Below are 17,349 nucleotides of genomic sequence, written 5' to 3' on the forward strand. Positions count from 1 at the left end.
TGAGTTGATAATTCTGGATAAACTGTCTAAGAACCTAGATTTGTCTTTGGGGTAAAAGAGCGGGAGGGTAAGAGTAATCAGAATGAGGCGAAGAACGAACTTCACCGAAGCCATATTGATGGCAGGTTTCTGGCAACTCAAGTCGCCAAACAAAAGACACGGTAACTGAACGAGTAGACAACTGAACGAGGGAGCAAGTCGACGAGGGCCAGACGAAGAGATTACACTTCAATGCTTACCTTTGGATTATTATATATAGTGAAGAAAATCAACAACTATCTTTTCTCCCGAGCTTGTCACCAGTCCGATAGTTGAGGCTAGGTTCAGGTCACCCTCACCACCAACGATTTATGATCACGTCGAGCCATAATTGTCCAACTCTTTCAGACCAGACCCTCGACTCTGATCACGAAGAGTTCCCGTTTGCCCTGACGGACGTTCAAAGTGAAAACGTATGCACTTCCTCCAGTGAGAACCTTCCTACCATAGTCTGGGGATCTTTCATTCTATGCATGAATCTCACTGTGCCCATTGACGACGAGTGCGGTACCAGCATCGACTTCTGCGGTTTGGGCAACTACCAAATCGGCAATTGCACCACCTCAGCATTGCCGCCATAAGATGCCTCAATAGCGATGTTCTCTTTTAATCTAGATATCTCTAATTTATCTATAGTAGTAATTATCATAGATGTAAGTATGATCAAGACTCCATGAGCCTCTAAATTAATTATAGCCTCTCTAGCTTTTACGGGTAGTACGAGAGCCGAGGGAATCTCGGACTACCTCATAGGTCTCTGTTCGTATATGTATGATTTCAACCATTGACCCGCAGACTTATGTCTTTGTACTGTCGCTGCGGCCGAGTCTGCGGAGATCCCGACGCCGACCGAGCTCCACGGCTCGGATGACAGTGCCGCCGGGGGTCCGGATAATGCGGGGTTCGGGACCGATTTGAATTAACTATTAAATGAGCGGTTTTTAGATGGGAGAATCCTAGTGACGTCGAATCGCGGTCGACAGATCCGGACCAAGCCATGCCACATCCTTCACAGCTGATCCGTATTCCGTTGTTCTCATGAATAACTGCAATCTAGCCAACAGCTCTATTATCTTGTATAGCCGTCCTCTCTTGGCGCCCTGCATTGCACTTGCAGTATCACAATGAGTCCCTTGGAATCCGAACAAGCTGTTACTGTACAGATCCAGACAACCACCGTTCCCAGCTATGCTCAAACTATCATCGGCAAGCGGTCGCCTATCTCCAACGACATTGAAGAGTTTCGCGGTATTCCATACGCCCGTGTGCCGGGAAGATGGGAGCACTCACGCCTGAGAGATTGTCTACCCCATGACACGTTTGACGCTACAGAGAACGGGTAATCTTGTATCATTCGCAGGCGTCCACATATACAATATAGACGCAGTATGGACAATTCTAACAATCTCTTAGCCCTCGATGTCCCTCAGCCGGCGCACTCGATTCTCGCGCATTTCAATCATACCTGCCGTACCCAAACGACCGCCAGGACGAGTTTGAGTGCTTGAACCTTCTTATCATGCGCCCGAGCAAGGAAGCACTGGCAAGATGCGATGAAGACGTAGAGGTGACCAAGCTGCCAGTGCTCATTTGGATTCATGGCGGCGGCTACATAAATGGCGCAGCAACGAGTCCAGAATTTGGTATGTCTCGTCATGACTGGATCATGAGTTTAATAGCGGATTCCCGTGATGAGACGAGGAAAGTATTAAGCTCACAATATTCAGATCCCGCCCGGCTCATTCTCCGCTCTCTCTCGAAAAAGACCCCGTTCATTGCGGTAGCCATCAATTATCGTTTAGGCATATTTGGATTCGGCGCGTCGTCTGACATGATCGCGTCACAAGACAGTGACGCTGCTCTCAAGGGCGTAAACTTTGGTCTTCATGATCAGAGGCTCGCCCTGATCTGGGTTAACCGCAACATTGCCGCATTTGGAGGGAATGAGGCGAAAGTCACGATTATGGGCCAGTCCGCTGGCGCAGGATCATGTCACACTCATCTCCTCGAGGCCGAATTGGGCGTGAGCAAGCCGCTCTTCCGCAAGGCTGGTCTCATATCAGGCGCATGGGGCAGTCTCGATTCCATTTCGCTCAAGATGGCGGACAAGCGCTGGGCGGAGCTGTGCCGACTGCGTTCAGTCGAGGACGAAAGTCCCGTCGACCGACTTGACGCGTTGAAGAAAGTCCCTGTGACAGATCTACTACAGAGTGTCTCGGACCTACACTGGTGGTTCTTCGCAATGGTCGTCGACAATTTAACAATCCGAAGAAGCAGCTTGGGATGTGACGTCTCTGTCCACCTTGGACATGGCGAGGCAAATGGCCCAGCCAAGGCCGCCGACGGAAAAATACAAATCATGGTAAGCGCGACGGCTCGCGAGTTTGAGGGTTTTGCCCGTATGGCCAACTGGAACTACGCCAAATTCCGCGCCGTTCTTTCATCCAGCTATCCCTCGGATGCTGCAGCTGAAAACGTTCTTCGAGCATACGGCATCCTCCCCACATCTTCCCATAAGGAGCTCTTTGACGGGTTCGTTCAGTTCATTTCCGATGCCACGATGGCGTATAAGGTCCACCGCGCCGCCGAATTCTTCAAGACCTATCGGAAGAAGCAGGCAGTCCTGCGTGGGCAGGACCCGAGACGCGTGGGTGTGCAGACGTACAACATCGAGTTCGGCAACCCTTTCCCGGGCCCCTTGCAAGGCGTCGCGCACCACGGTGTTTGTATGATCTATACTTTCGGTAATTTCCACGACGCGTTAGAGAAGGTTGACCAAGGGACTCCAGAAGGCTATGTCGAACCCGGCCAAGAGCCTTCAGAAACTACCCGTCCTGAATCCCCACAGCGTGCAGATGTGGCTGATGAGATAATTACCGAGGTAACGGACCACGTCAAGTCCAACATCGACTTGAGTTATGACATGCAGGACATGTACATCCAGTTTATTGTCGAGGACAATCAAGAGACCGATAAGCGTACGGATCCTGATCAGATTACGACATATTGTCAGGACCGATCAGTATGTATAGAGAGTTGGGTTGGCAGTGAGAAGTGGAGGTTGAGAAGGGAGAGGTATGATGCCTTAGAAGAGGATTTGGACTCAATGCTTGTCGCTACGCGGAGACTTGTGGGAAGCGTCCTGGACATGCCCTTAGAGTGAATTCCGTCAATCTATGATGACTCCACCCAACTTCTGAGCTGAGCAGATAATGCCCTGGAAAATCTTAGCATATATTTTCAGCTGCATTGTGCTCCTTGCAAAGCCCTTTCCAGACCTCTTTCAGATCCTTGCCAGCAACGTCACGAAAGTATCTGTGTGGCTCAGGTATCCGCGATCAGTTTAAGGCATGAACAGAGTTTAAATTATTGTGAGAAGTAAAACCACAGACCACTCTCGCAATCTTGAAGCTTCATAATATGCTTCAATAGCATGGACAAGCTACGTCCTCATATGTCAAGGTGACCGGAAGGTACTGAAAGACCGCGGTGTCGGGCCTCCTATGCCAGGAAGGAGTGAACCTCGAACTTTCGTCATACGATCCACCCCCATTCAAAAGGAACGTTGGAACCCGAATTGACATCTGGAATCTTTGCACGCCAATATCGTCAATGATCGAACAGGAGAATCCGTTGGAACACGGATCAGAGTCCTTGGCGCATTTGGCGTATTGACGCTGAGGCCAGACGCCTTGGTTCGACCACAAAAACAACACCTCGCCCCAATCGTTGGCATTGGCATTAGTACCTGGTGTGCCGAGAATGTACGCTTGGGGCCCGGGGTATACGGTGGAAACAAGATGTCCTTGCGTAGTTAGATAGAATATTTCGTTGGTGCCATACTGGGAGTCGGGCTCTAGCCACCCGCTGTTCTGCCATGTCGGTGCCCAGCGGATGTACCTGCCCTCCGTCCAAGGATGGCCATGAATCTTGAGTTTGAAGCACTTGTTCACGGTGGATGGCGGACAGGCAGTTTCCGTGGCAACAGTTGCGGCCGTAGCTGTCGCAATGCCGAGGTAGCGTCTGAAGGTGGACGTATACGTGACAGTCACGAACGGGGCTTGCTGATTTCGTGTAACAGTGCCAGTTACGGTGACCGTTCCGGCCGTTGCAGTCGTCGTGGCTGTGACGGTGAGAGTCGTTGTACCAGTGGCAATTTGCTTGCATGCGAAGGAGATCTTAGTTGCGTCCCAGGTTCTCACCAAGGCAGGCGAGGGAACAGCGCGCTTGTCTATGCCGTCCGCTGTTGTCGTGGGTGTATTCTCTGAACCTCGCTTGTAGTTCAAGTACAAGAAGTTCACGGCTTTTGAGGTATCCGTGACGGTCGTCGTTTGTGCAGCGAACGTCCGTGTGAAGTAACTGTCGAGACTTACGCTCTTATACTCGGTAACCGTCGCGGTGGTGAAGACAGTGGTGGTCACAAATGTCGTGGTGGTGGTGGGGACGGTGGATGTCTGAGTAGTGTAGGTGAAAGTCGAGGGTGGTCTATAATTGATGTACTCCGTGCAGAAGGCCTGGCCAACCAGCCTCAGTGATGCCAGCTCATCGGGCGAGGGGGTGATTCCTGGCACAAGTAAGCATTGCTTGGCGCTGCCCGCCGTTCCGTCGAACAGCACTGCGCTTCTTCCAGTGCCGAAGCCAATAGTGTTGGCGCTGTACACGTAATTGTTGACGGCTAGTTGGTTTGCCGGGCAGTTTGATGTGGTGGTGAAAGAATATGTCGATTCAATACCAGCTACAGTCTGATCTGTGACGAACGGTTTGAGCTTGATCATGTCATAAATATCGATCTCCATTTTGATGACCCATCGTATGAACGGCTTCAGCTTGACCGCAGAACCCTGCCGGAACGAGGGAAAGGTGAACTCGACAGTCGGTTTCCAGTTCCTCTGCGTTGTCACCCTGCTCTGGAGAATATTTACGGTGGCGGCGGCATTAGCCCAAGTGAAGCGAGCTCCGCCTGTGATGTCGACGCTCGAGTCCGTGGAGTACTCGATGCCGATGCTGTAGAGGACGGCAGGGTTGATCCGGAATGCACCATCCATCTTGATAGGGCCAAGGTCCACTGGTTTATAGTTGTAATTCCATATCCCGTTCCACGGCCCGTCTGACTGAAGCCGAACAACCGCATTCGCAACACCGGATATCCCGGGCGTAACGTCAGCTTGCTGAATTTGGACTACGCCGTTGGTGATGACTACAATGATCTTGCCGATGAATGAGATGGAAGATATTGAGAAGCCACAATTGACACAGGACAAGACTTTGTTGCCTCCACCGTATGTCACAGCCTGTGAGATTGTTGGGTAGGTTATCAACCATGAGTAATTGAAGTCGTATGTCATCGTCTTGGTGACGATGTACGTGACGGTTTGGCAACCTCCAAAAAGACACTTGATCGCGTCGCGGGCATCGTAGATTGACTTTCCGGCGCACACCAAACCAAGAAGGTCGCCCCCAGGAATGAGACCAACCAGCTCTCCCACAGTGTCGTCGCAGGCGATGTCCCAACCATCAACCGCGCGTGCTTCCAGTCTTTTGTTCAGCCAGTCAGCCAAACGGTGAGCACGCAATGCAGGTGTGTCCTGAGGATCATCACGTTGGTCCAGTCCCAGTAGCATTCGCCGGACAATTGTTGCGTTGGAGTTGGGCGGACAAACGTTTGCAGCAATTTGATTCAGACCTTCAGTCGCCTTGGATGCCAAGTCTGCAGGTTTGCTAAGTCCGGCTTCTGTGAAGCCGTCTTCGGCTGCTTGCTGCCCAGCCAAATCATCTGGATTGTAGGGCGCGGCTGGAATATCGCTACCCTTCAGAGCCGGGACATGATAAGCTATGTTGTTGTTCTCGACTTGGATGCTATTGAGGAAGTAGTCGTATAGCTCCCTCGCACCCGGCGTCAGGTCTTCTAGTCTTTCTGGAGGAGGTCGGTAACCAGTTGGACTGGCAGTGGCCGAGGTCGATGAAGTTGCAGACGACTCAGTCGATGAAACCAAAGACGAAGTTTCAGTCAGCGAGGCTGAGAGCGAAGATTCACTCGGTGAGATTGATGATGACTGTCCGGATGATGTATCAGAAACCGATGATGTAGTCAGTAAATCCAATGGCGCCGAAATAGTTGGCGAGGGGGACAACGAAGGTCCAGGAGGCGAGGATGAGGAAGGTGATGGTTCCACGGGAGAAGTAGAAAATTGGCCAGTTGAAGACACGGAGGAAGATTGGCCAGCTGGGACGGAGGATACCAACGGGCCCGAAGGTTCAGGCGTTGCCGAAACAACACATGACGAATCGGGCACAGGGAGTGGAAATGACACTGAAGAAACACCAGCGGCCGTCGAGGTGAAGCTCTTTCCACTGATCCCTTCCCTCTTGCCATAGAGAAGCGTGATCCTGTTCGCAACCTCAACCATCTTTCGCTCCCTAGCGAGAACTGTGAGAGATGTGGATGTTGCAGGTGAGTTCTTTGTCGAATCAAACTCCCAGAACCCTCGCGCTGTATCGAGGCTGCAGCCAGTATTGCTTTGGGTGATTAGAACCAAGCCGGGTGACTGGCTCAAAATCAAAGCAAATCTGGAGGCGTCATCCGGGGTGAGGAAGTTCAGCGTAAGTTCCGAGGGTTCTGAGGTCGTACTATTTAGACAGACGACGGAAGTGACGCGGTTTGAGTTTTCAAGCAAAACCCCTGCAGAGTTCAAAGACAGCTCGATCTGCATCACACGATCCCCAGGAACCTCGACATAGTTGAGAAAGACGGTGTTGGCGGCGTTAAGTCTGTCCGCCGATGTCCTATCAAGATCAATGTCTTGCGAAGGTACGAACAAAGTCGATGCTTGCGGGGCGCACGGCGCGTCGAAGCTCGGAGTGGCTGATGAGGTTGGCGATCCCGAACTGCTTCCGGGAGTGGAAAATGGAGCCGTGCCTGTCTGACTGCCGCCAGATGGGATGGCAGGCTGTGACAGAGATGTTGTGGGAAGAATTGAAATAGGCGTGACCAATTGGCTGGAGGAAGGGCCAATGACGAGTTGAGTTGAAGAGCTGCCACGAATGCTGGGGACGACCGCGGAGACAATCTGTTTGTTCTGGCATTGCTCGGCTGTTGTTGCGATTTAGTTTCATGCAGCATAAAATGTTTTCTTGGTGCAGCTTACCCCCATAGACCACGATGACGGCCGGCTCACAGTTGGCTGGAGAAGATGCAAAATTGAGCAAAACCTCTCTGGTATTGCTATCTTGACAGAACGTTGCTTGTCCACCAGGAAGAGACGCGTTGACGAACTCAAGGACCCCGTTCATGCGTGTGAAACGGGTTGTTATGGCGCCCGGGGGTGGTGAACCGCCCCTGAGGAGCGGCTTCAAAGTCTCGCCAGGAGAATAATGAACAGGAACGCCTCGGATGAGAAGTTCTCCAGACAGTAGAACAAACGGGGTGGCAAGGTCGCACGTGTCCGGCTTCTCGCTGGTCTCGGTGCTAAGAAAGCCAGCGGTGTCTCTCTTCCTTTGGCTGCCACTGGATGAAAGGACAAGGAAGATAACTGGCCCTTCACCTGGAGCAAATGTGGGCGAAGCTGACGCTGAGGAGGATGGTGAAGAGGACCCTGAGAGACCCGAAAACGTGGATCCCGAGCTAAGAGATGATGGTGAAGGGCCAGTGATCGTTGGTGATATGAGTATGCTACCTCCAGAAGTGAAAGGGCCGGTGGAAGCTTGTGCGGGAAATTCAGAGCTGGGAACCGACGTGGGTGAACGAGAATCGGAGGGTATGAGCGAGTTGATAAGACTGGAAGGAAGAGGATCGGAGGGTATTGGCATAGGCGCCGTTGATGTGGGAATTCTCGAGGGAGAGGTACTGAAGCCCACAGTACTAGTGAAAGACGGAGATGTGGTGTTAAAAAATGTGAAGCTGAGACTGGAAAGACTGCGCGTGGACAATGAGGAGGACACCGCCGGAGGGTTCGCTGTAGGGTTCGTTGTAGGATTTCCGATCGAAGACAGCGCGAGAGAACTCGCTGATGTCGGCGTGGAAACCCCCGCCGTTGACCCTACTGCGGTTCTAGTTGGCGACCCTGCCGCTGATGCCGCTGGTGATCCTGCCGGCACCCCGGCCGACGGCCCCGCCGATGTCCCCGCCGATGTGCCCGCCAGTGAAGACGGAGACACGCCGCCGTTCGAGGTTGGAGCTGGATCAGCGGTTCCAGTGGGGAAAATTACTGGATTGACCGTTAAGTAGAAGCGCACTGGCGCATCGCTAGCTTGCCGTCGGACTGGTGGGCTAGCGCCATTGGCGCCAATGGCCACAAGCAAAGCGAAGGCGAGGACCTCTCGCCTCATGTTGGTGCTCAGAGCAGGTGTTCGAAGGGACCGTTAGTTTCGAAAGCTTAAAGCTTAAAGTGATGAGCACACGAGTAGATCTATGAATCCATGCAACCATGGTCAGAGTCCACCCAAATACTAGTGTCGTGGGTAGTTAATCGAGTCTCAGTCAAAGTCCTTCAGCTCTTGGCGTAAGCAAGGAGAGGAATGTACAGGAGATTTCCGACAGCAGCCAAGCGGAGGTGACTTGCAAGGGAGAACGGCCGAGAATTTTGGCTGTTAAAGGAGAAGGATGGTTGGATGGTTCACCTAGGGGAAGTAACGAGGCTTATTCTGGCATGCAGATTCTTTCCATGAACATTTATCTTGACACATGAACGTCAATTTGATCACAACCGCCACACACCTCACCTCCCCAGCGCCATCGCCATGCCGGCCTTGCTGCCGTAAGGGACTGTGGTCGGTTGGGCTGAGGGTTTTCTCATCTTCTTTCTTGGAATTTACTTTGTTCCACACATGTTTACCCATTTCATTCCTACTGCTAGCTGGCTGGCAGGGGAAGCATGTATTATTATTATTACTACTAATATAATGAGTCTGCTTGCTTCAACACATACTTAAGATGCCAATGAGCGTCTCTGGTCAGCCAGCCTCTTGGTCACTCCCTTCATGATGGCTGGCGGTCGCAAAAGGGAGGAAAGCAAAAAACATACAACACCGGGCATTCGCCGGTCGTCACCGACCCGACTACTACTCCAGCCCTCATTAGCTTATCTATGGGAGAGCGGACGGGATCCCGAGTTTTCCAATGGGTATGGTCGTATGTGCTGATTTGAGGACGTCAAGTTGACTATGAAGGCAGGGGGTGAGGCTGTCGTGGAGGCGGCTACAACCCGCAACGACTCGCCTCAATCTCCACCACCCTGCTTATGAACATCCTTTGAATAGAAATAGACTCGATAATGTTGTGTTCCAAGGCCCGCAAGGTGCTGATTGTTGATTCTGTAAGTATGCGCTGGCTTGAGGTATTTGATGCTTGACACTACCTATGAGCCAGCTGTGTTAGTGAAATGGTCTCGATACTTTATGACTTTGTGGGAGCCTGAAGTACATGAAACTCGAAATCTCTCGAGGAAAAATCTCTCGAGGAAAAGCCTATCATTGTAAAGTGAATAATAGATCAAAGAGGAACACAGTAATAAGTAGGAATTGCTGCTTAGATATTAGAAATATATATATATATAGAGAGAGAGAGAGGATGAAGGGACATCGTCTTTGTAGCTTCTCGTCACCTTCCTAAAGAGGCAATCAATATCTGATTGGTTCGGGCTGGAGGTGGGTCCCACTATGCTAGTCCTAGAGTAGAAAGCAATATCTGATTGGCCATGAAGAGAACCCCACATGGCCGAGATCAGATCTGGGCCCTTTGAGTGGCCGCTTCTAGCTTATTCTCACCATCAGACTGATCAAAATGATCCCACGCGCGTTGGATCGGTTATGGCTCCCAGGCCGTGCCGTAGCCTCAACACTTCCTTCGTCCCTGGCAGACCTCGTACAATGCTGCCTGTTTGGAATATAAGAAGGACGAATGCCGCGTCGTGAAAACGCCGGCATTGTGTCTCCTGGCATACCCAAAACCTCATATTTCGCCCTTCTTGAACTCATCTCAAAGTCTAATTTCTCTGCTTTCCCTGAATTCTTCACAAAAGAATTACAGTATCTCGTAGTACCAGCAAAGATGGTGATGCTACGGCTGACTGCAGAGCAGTACAGGAAGCTCCCCATCCTGGTAGACGAGTCGACTTGCGTGGGAAAGACCTACGTCATCACCGGAGGCAACTCCGGCCTGGGCCTGGAGACTGCGCGGCACCTGGTCGCTGCCTCCGCCGCGACAGTTGTCCTGGCCGTGAGGAATCTCAATGCCGGAGAAGTGGCCAAGGCAGACATTGAGAAGTCGACGGGACGTAAGGGGGTCATACAGGTAACGTTGATCTGGCCCGAACACCGGCGGCCGAGAACAACAGACTGATATTAGAACCCCCGTCACAAAGGTGCGGCATCTGGATCTATCAACCTATGCCGCCGTCCAAGTCTTCGCCAAGCAGATCTCTCAGGAGCTGGACAGGATCGACGGCTTCGTCTGCAACGCCGGCGTCATGATCGACCAGTGGGCGACTTTCGAAGGCGTCGAGAGCAGCATCTTCGTCAACGTCGTCAACACATTGTTTCTTGGAGCCTTGGTGATGCCCAAGCTGAGCGAAAGCGCGCGCAAGTTCGGCATTCAGCCTACGCTCCTCTTCATCGTCAGCGTGCTGGGATACACCGTCAAGGCGGAGATGGACAAGAGCCGCAACGGGAGCGTCTTTGACGGGCTCAACGACCCGAAGCGCGCAAACATGGACTCCAGGTTCGTCGGAGAAGCAGAAGAGAACAAGCGTCTTGCGACGGGACTAAGGCATACCAGGTACGCTCTCACGAAGCTCGTCGAGGAATGTGCCGTCCGTCAGTTTGCGGCCCAGTTTCCCGTAGAACGAACCGGCGTGGTCATCACCATGGTCGCCCCTGGTCTCTGCACCACCGGATTGGGACGCGATGCGAGGACATTCACCAAGATCATGCATGAGACAGTCCGGGCCATGATGGCCCGCACAGCGGAGGTGGGCAGTCGCACTATCCTGCACGGCCTGATGGTTGGCGAGGATGGTCACGGAAAACTTCTGTCGGGCTGTAAGATCAAGGAGTTTTGGGTGCCGGACTGGTTTTGCAACGATGAGGGCCAGCGCTTGCAGAAGGCGATATGGAACGAGCTCGTTGCCAAGCTGGAACAGGTACAGCCTGGCTGCATTTCTCAGATTTAGTAGATTGGGTATTGTCTTTGAGGAGGCTAAGCTGTAGGGAATATGAGATACCCTTGTTAATCTACTGTTCAAGTGATGTTCAAGTGAATGCAACTTCTTTTAATAGACACTTCATGTCAATCCATAACCTCGAATGCTGATGCTGATTTGTGGATGTCGATTGCTGTCCGATAGGACCAATCAGTACTGTATGGGACATAGCAGCCGGCAATCATGTATCTCGGAACATGTCAAATCAGACCAACTTTTCAAAGGCAGATGTCATTAATATCTATGAAATCTGGCACCAGAAACACCCATTCTAGGCTAGCGTGGTCTGAAGATACGTATCCCATGCCGTTGGAGAGAGGCACAGCAACAGCTGAGCTCAAAGAGAGGATACCCCGCCCACCGTAATCTTCCGTACCGACATCGACCAGACCCTTTGAGCGACCACAATGAGCCATGCGCTGGTGTTCATCGAACAGAATGCGGCCGGGATAGGCAAATCCGACCGCCGCGCCCTTCGTTCTCATGTCATGAGGGGCAAGAATGCCGGCAGACCACGACCCTCAACGCGAAGACAGGCGAGCGGCACCCCCGTTAAGCGTCAGCTGAAGATACCGCGACGTGTGTTCTGGAATGACTTCTCTCTGACATCGTTCCCGCAAGAGCTCGATTCTGACTCCACCAGGCTCATGCATCGCTGTACGGCTCACCCAACCCATCTACCACCACCCTTACTTCTATCTTGAAGATTCTCTGACTTGCTCCTTCCAGGGGTTCTTGACATCAGTGACACGCTGTTTCCTCCCCAATTCTGCTACAAGTTCGAAATTTTGAAATCGATCTGGGTCAACTGCATACTGGTAGATGAAGCATGTGAGTAACTGCAACTCATGCAGGCGGATTGTCATTTCAACTCACCGCTGCTACAGATTTCCACTCGACCTTGGCCGTGTCGGCATCATACGTCGACTTCTTTGAACGAAAGCCTACCATGTCGTCAAAGACTCTACATCATATATGTCAGGCTTACTCGTTGGTCAACCTCAAACTTTCAGGCCCGCATGCCATATCGGACAGCGCAATTGCTGCCGTCGTCACCCTCGCCATCTACCAACAAATACACCAGCAACACTCCACTGGCCTCATACACCTCAGAGGGCTTCATCGAATGATTGGGTTGCGCGGGGGTATTGCCAGATTTATGAAGGAGAACCGTCCATTGGCCCTCAAGCCACTCAGGTATGCAGCCTCTTCCCAGTCTGACATTCAATCTCCGAAGCAAAGAATACTGACCAACCGTAGGCTCGATATTGAATTGGCCATGCAGAACGGGTCACCCACGATGTTTGATAGTCACGACGTACCTGTAACAACTGTCTTGTGCCCCTCTAGCACCGTCGCGGCACAGCTTTCCGCCTGTCCCCCCGGGATGCCCCGCATCATGCTAGATCTCATCGTATTCGCTGACATCCTCAACAACAGGGTGAAGAGCGGACGATCCAAGCTCGACCCTCTAGACTACACAGAAACGCTCATATCACTCCTTTACCGTCTCTTGGAAGGTGAACCTCTCAGACAGCCCCTTCTTGCTTCAGAAGGCCTCCACGGCGACGCAGCACATCTTGCGATGCTGGCGTTCATGACCGGCCTGCTTCCCAACTATTGCCGCGAAAACTTCGGTTCGTCACTTCTATGTACTCGTTTAGGATACGCCGTTCGAAAGCTCCACTCGAAGCACGTAGACGCGCAGACCGGCGATGTCTCCCTGCCGCTGTGGATCCTTTTCATGAGCGGCATCTCGGTCCTGAAAGCCAATGATCACAGTTGGCTGCTTCTTGCAATCGCAGAGACTTGCGATCGTGCAAACCTGCATGACTGGGCAGCCGTCCACCATCATCTCAGCGCGTTTCCGTGGATACACACACACTGCATGATGCGCCCGCGCGGTGTTTATGGGAGGGAGCTTATCGTGTAGGCGATGAATTAGCGTCCGGCCTGTAAGAAAAGATGCGAAGGAAGTAAACTTCTCACAATCCATTAGGGGTCGAAAAGAAGGGTTTCGTATTTTAGCTACCTTGAGTACTTGAGTAGAGTAGCCTGCTGCGTCGATCACGACTGCGAGGTGGTACCACAAAGCCCTCGGTTGGCGTTCATAGTATTGCATCTTCGTCGTTAACCTCAAGACTCAGACACAATTTCCAACTTACGAGCGAGCCAGGCAGAGCAGATACTTAGATTTCCTTTGTGGCGATATCATGGACTCGACATCCATACTGTAGGCCACGCACGCTTGAGTCAGTAAGAGGGCACAACAGCAGCGGACGCTCTAAGCGATCTGTTGGGCGGTGCCTTTGTACATCTAGTGGACAATGACTCCTTCCTGGAGCAAGATAATGTCTGGCTGGAAGGTTCAGCAGACTCAAACCAAGTTGCCCAACCTGGGCTCTCGACGCAGGTATTCTCAGTTGTTGAACGAACGATCTCATACTTTGCGTCGTTGAGCGACCCTCAGGAGCGCTGTGCAGAGCTTCCAGTCAGTCACGTCCCTCCCAGGGAGTCGCTGATGGCCAGCCACAGAAGGCACCCGGTGGTGACTAACACTAGATAAATGCCTTGGAAGGCGTGGCTGGCCTGGGAACTCTCAAAATTCTCGGAGGGGTTCCCAACGGAAAACATTGAGCGATTCTGTAAGTTCCACCCAAATTTCTGAGCGTACCATGGCCATAGCCACGTGCGAGGCATCGCACTGGACGTCTGTAAGCAAACAAGGCTTCGGACGACGAGCAGCGCCATGGTTGTCCTATGGAAGGTAAGCAGGATTCGACACCGTAACAGTTCAAAACAACACATCTCACGCCAATTTATCTTCCATACATACACTCTGGGTTTTGCAGTATGCATCTGCCACCGTGCCCGCCGGGTAAGCTGACTCAAGAGCCTCACAATCTCCATGTTCACCAAACTGACCATTGAACACACCTCCACCTGATGCTGCCACTTGACCATCGCACAAGAAGAGTTCCTCGACTTGTATGGAAGGCAGAAGAGAGCCCCAGCTTTCATCTATGCCACCGTTATCGGTCGAGAAGTATCTGCGCATACCTGGGACATTTCGTGACGAGTTGGCGAGCATCTGGGTCGACCCGCGGCATCACCTTGCCAGACTGCACCGCGATACATTGAGTTATAAACTCGAAGGGGATAAGCTGGTCTATTCCAGGGAATGAAGCGACTGTCGGTATCATATCACACTATCGAGCCTCAGAGAGACACCAATGCGAGCAACAGAGCACCAATCCGTTTAAACTGCAGAAATCACAGCGCATCAACTGCCTCGGGGCGCACACCATCAACATATCACAAAGTCGCAACAATACAATTCAAAGACGAAGAATGTAAGCAACGATCTTTTATTGATCTATTGGTGTCTCGCTCGCTTCCTTGGGGGGTTGTCACCCGGCTGCGGTCGTGCAGCCCCTCCGCCAGCACCTGGCCGCATCATAAGGCCATGGGGCACCTGGCCTCCAATCAAGTTGTTGGTAGTCTGGCGGGCTTGGAATACGTCATTTGTGATCCTTTCGATCATTTCTTGTCGGGCAGCCGCGCCTGCAACATTCGCTTGGTTGGCCTTCAAGATGCCTTGGTCCAGTGCCATCAAAGCGTCTCTGATGCTATTCTTCTGGTGATCGAAGTACATCTTGAAGTAGTCCCCAACTTGGTGTCGAGCGCCATGATTAAGGGCAGTCTTGTAGGCACGCAGCGCAAAGTAGCCCTCGGAATATGCGTTTACGTGACCCACGAAATGTGGTAGTCTTATGCCCGAAGTCGGGTCGTCCTTAGGTGCCTCATAGATGACGAGATACCAATTATTGCCGCGTCTCTCGCGACCGATTCGGAGGCACTGGTTGATGTGGGACTGACATTCCCTCAACGTTCTGCCGGTGATAAGAAATTCTTCTTGTGCCTCCAAAGGCAGGCGAACCTCAAAGGGGCCTTCATCGGGTTCGCGAAGCGAATCTGGTAATTGGATTCCTCCCAGCGTCTTTTCCGGATGCCAAAGCTGTTCCGGATCTCTCGAAGGTTTGGTCTCTTGACGGCAACGCCTTGTTGCGATGTGTCGTCGGTAGTCCTGACAATCGTCTGATTGGTAGTCGATTGATCGGTGGTTGAAGATGTCGTGGCATGCCCTTGAGTGGCGGGTGCCGTGTCGGGTGCCGTTTCGGGTACCTGTGAAAGGTGTTAGTCAATGCGATTGATAATGGTCGACGCCGATAACTTACTGCGCGTTCCTTGCCCTTGGAAGATTTGGGCGGGGGCTGGGTTTGAGATACGGCAGCTTTGGCGGTGTCGGGGTCGGCCAGTGTGGGAACGCGGGTAGGGTGATTCTTGCGCAGCCAAGCATTGTAATGGCGCGACGGGTCGCTGATGTCGTTGTGAGGAAGTTCCATGCCTCTTTCTTTCATCCATGCGAGGAACACCGCTGGAGTCATGTTTGCTATGAGAAGAATGTCAGTGGCTGGGTGTCGGTAAACAGTAGTTGAACAAGGGAAACTTACACGCTCCGGCGTACATCCTCTGGAGGACGCCGAAGTGAGCACACCTGGAGCCAATGTTGACCCAGTTGTTCTTGCCCCAGACTATTGTCGAGTAGAGAGTCTCTGCCGCTGATTTGTAGGCTTCTGTGAAGACACTCTTGTCGCCGAAGCGAGGATAGTCGGTGATGAGGAACTGCTTGAGAGCAGCTGCCGCATCCTCTGACTCGTCGTCTGGGTCGGCCCAGAATTTTTTTTCGGTAGACTCTTTGGAGTTCTTGTCGGTGCCCTGCTTCTCATTCGGCTTGGGCTGGTCCTTGGGGCTATTTTCGCCTGATTTCTTGGTGTTTTTGGACACCGTCGGAGAGCACGTAGGCTCTTGCGAACCTGAGGCGGTCGCAGTCGTTGGGGGGGAGGGAGGAGGGGGCGGAGATGACGGCAAAGCCGCGCCTGGTGGGGGGTCGTCAGAATCACCCATCTTTTCGTATGATGAGTTATGTTGAAGAGAGAAGAGAATTTTCGAAAATCACAGAGTTGGAATCTCGTCAAGGCAGCGCGCGCTGGTACCGCAGCGCTACGTACACTGCCGGACCCGGGTCCACAAACGATCGACGACCCACAAAACCGCCGCGATCTCACTCTGTCGACGAATCAGGTGTGCTCAATAAACAAGAGCGCAACGACATGTCAACGACAGGCAGGCCCAGGACGCTTCTTCACAAGGACGCAGCAATTTTTATGCGCGAATTGAATTTTAAAGTAAAAAGACTCTGACTATACCTGCTTTGGTGTTTTTTTTTTCCCTTCTTTTTTGGCGTTCAAAGGGGAGCAGAGAACAAAGTCCCAGGGCATGCACGGCAGGCAGGACGGCCATCTCACACCTTCCCCACAGCAGGCCATGTATTTGAAGTGAGAACCTGCCCTATTGGTCTCGATTCTGTTCTCAGTTTTGACTTGAATCCAATTGCATGTTTCTATTCTCTGTCGCCTTTTGTTTCGAGCACCCCGCCTGCTGTCCTGCCTAAAATCTAAGGTCCATAGCTAGCTACCTAGTGAACACTGTCATTTTGGCGGGCGACTTGGATGTGTCTGGATCGCGACGGGAGCCACAGAGTTCGCTGAGCGGGGCTTTTGGGTATGCGCTACCTTATATGTTGCCCGCCGATAGGGATGTATCTTAGCAATCAACGTGAGCGCTCACTCACATATCACAAACACTTCCGACCCTTCTCTCCAATCATCCCTCCTATTCAACTTCACCATGAATCGGTCCCCCGACCCCCAATACCAAAATGAAGCCACCAGACGGCATCGATCCCAATCGGTGAGAAAGCTTCATTCAAGACCTTGCGACATGGAATAGTCGCATCGACAGAGTTCAGCTGGCGCACATCCGAGCCTCGACAAGATCTATCGTACAGCTTCACCCACTCTTGGCTGTACACCAGGCCAGCCTCAGACGAGGCAGCCCAGAGATTCATGGGTAAACCATTGACTTTGTACGGAACTACAAAGCCAGACTGGACCAGCAGGGCGCCAAATGCCCCCTCTATCCACATCTCAGCTTGGAATCCGACACCGACCACGCGCATCGCATCAATTCGAACGCCCAATTCGATATTGAG

At 52.2% G+C, this 17,349-nt stretch overlaps 5 protein-coding genes across 5 annotated transcripts; 3 read left to right on the top strand and 2 right to left on the bottom strand.

The window, feature by feature from the left end:
* Positions 1-1,870: 1,870 nt before the first annotated feature.
* COL26b_004169 (uncharacterized protein) lies at positions 1,871-3,202 on the top strand (the record flags this gene model as incomplete). The annotated part of the gene is made up of 1 exon (XM_053177050.1): positions 1,871-3,202. The coding sequence occupies one exon, from the start codon at positions 1,871-1,873 to the stop codon at positions 3,200-3,202; it is 1,332 nt and encodes a 443-aa protein (XP_053038886.1).
* A 262-nt stretch (positions 3,203-3,464) lies between these two features.
* On the bottom strand, positions 3,465-5,660 carry COL26b_004170 (uncharacterized protein; the record flags this gene model as incomplete). Its single annotated transcript, XM_053177051.1, has 1 exon — positions 3,465-5,660. One exon carries the CDS (start codon positions 5,658-5,660, stop codon positions 3,465-3,467), a length of 2,196 nt encoding a protein of 731 aa, XP_053038887.1.
* A 2,304-nt stretch (positions 5,661-7,964) lies between these two features.
* Positions 7,965-8,263, top strand: COL26b_004171 (uncharacterized protein; the record flags this gene model as incomplete). Its single annotated transcript, XM_053177052.1, has 2 exons — positions 7,965-7,986; positions 8,010-8,263. The coding sequence occupies 2 exons, from the start codon at positions 7,965-7,967 to the stop codon at positions 8,261-8,263; spliced, it is 276 nt and encodes a 91-aa protein (XP_053038888.1).
* Positions 8,264-10,084: 1,821 nt separating this feature from the next.
* Positions 10,085-11,204, top strand: COL26b_004172 (uncharacterized protein; the record flags this gene model as incomplete). The annotated part of the gene is made up of 2 exons (XM_053177053.1): positions 10,085-10,327; positions 10,398-11,204. 2 exons carry the CDS (start codon positions 10,085-10,087, stop codon positions 11,202-11,204), a joined length of 1,050 nt encoding a protein of 349 aa, XP_053038889.1.
* Positions 11,205-14,610: 3,406 nt separating this feature from the next.
* COL26b_004173 (uncharacterized protein) lies at positions 14,611-16,202 on the bottom strand (the record flags this gene model as incomplete). The annotated part of the gene is made up of 4 exons (XM_053177054.1): positions 14,611-15,127; positions 15,175-15,419; positions 15,473-15,687; positions 15,749-16,202. The coding sequence occupies 4 exons, from the start codon at positions 16,200-16,202 to the stop codon at positions 14,611-14,613; spliced, it is 1,431 nt and encodes a 476-aa protein (XP_053038890.1).
* Between the last annotated feature and the right edge of the window lie 1,147 nt (positions 16,203-17,349).

Source organism: Colletotrichum chrysophilum (assembly GCF_026319265.1).
Source record: "Colletotrichum chrysophilum strain AFK26 chromosome Unknown scaffold_25, whole genome shotgun sequence".
NCBI classification, from domain to species: Eukaryota; Fungi; Ascomycota; class Sordariomycetes; order Glomerellales; family Glomerellaceae; genus Colletotrichum; species Colletotrichum chrysophilum.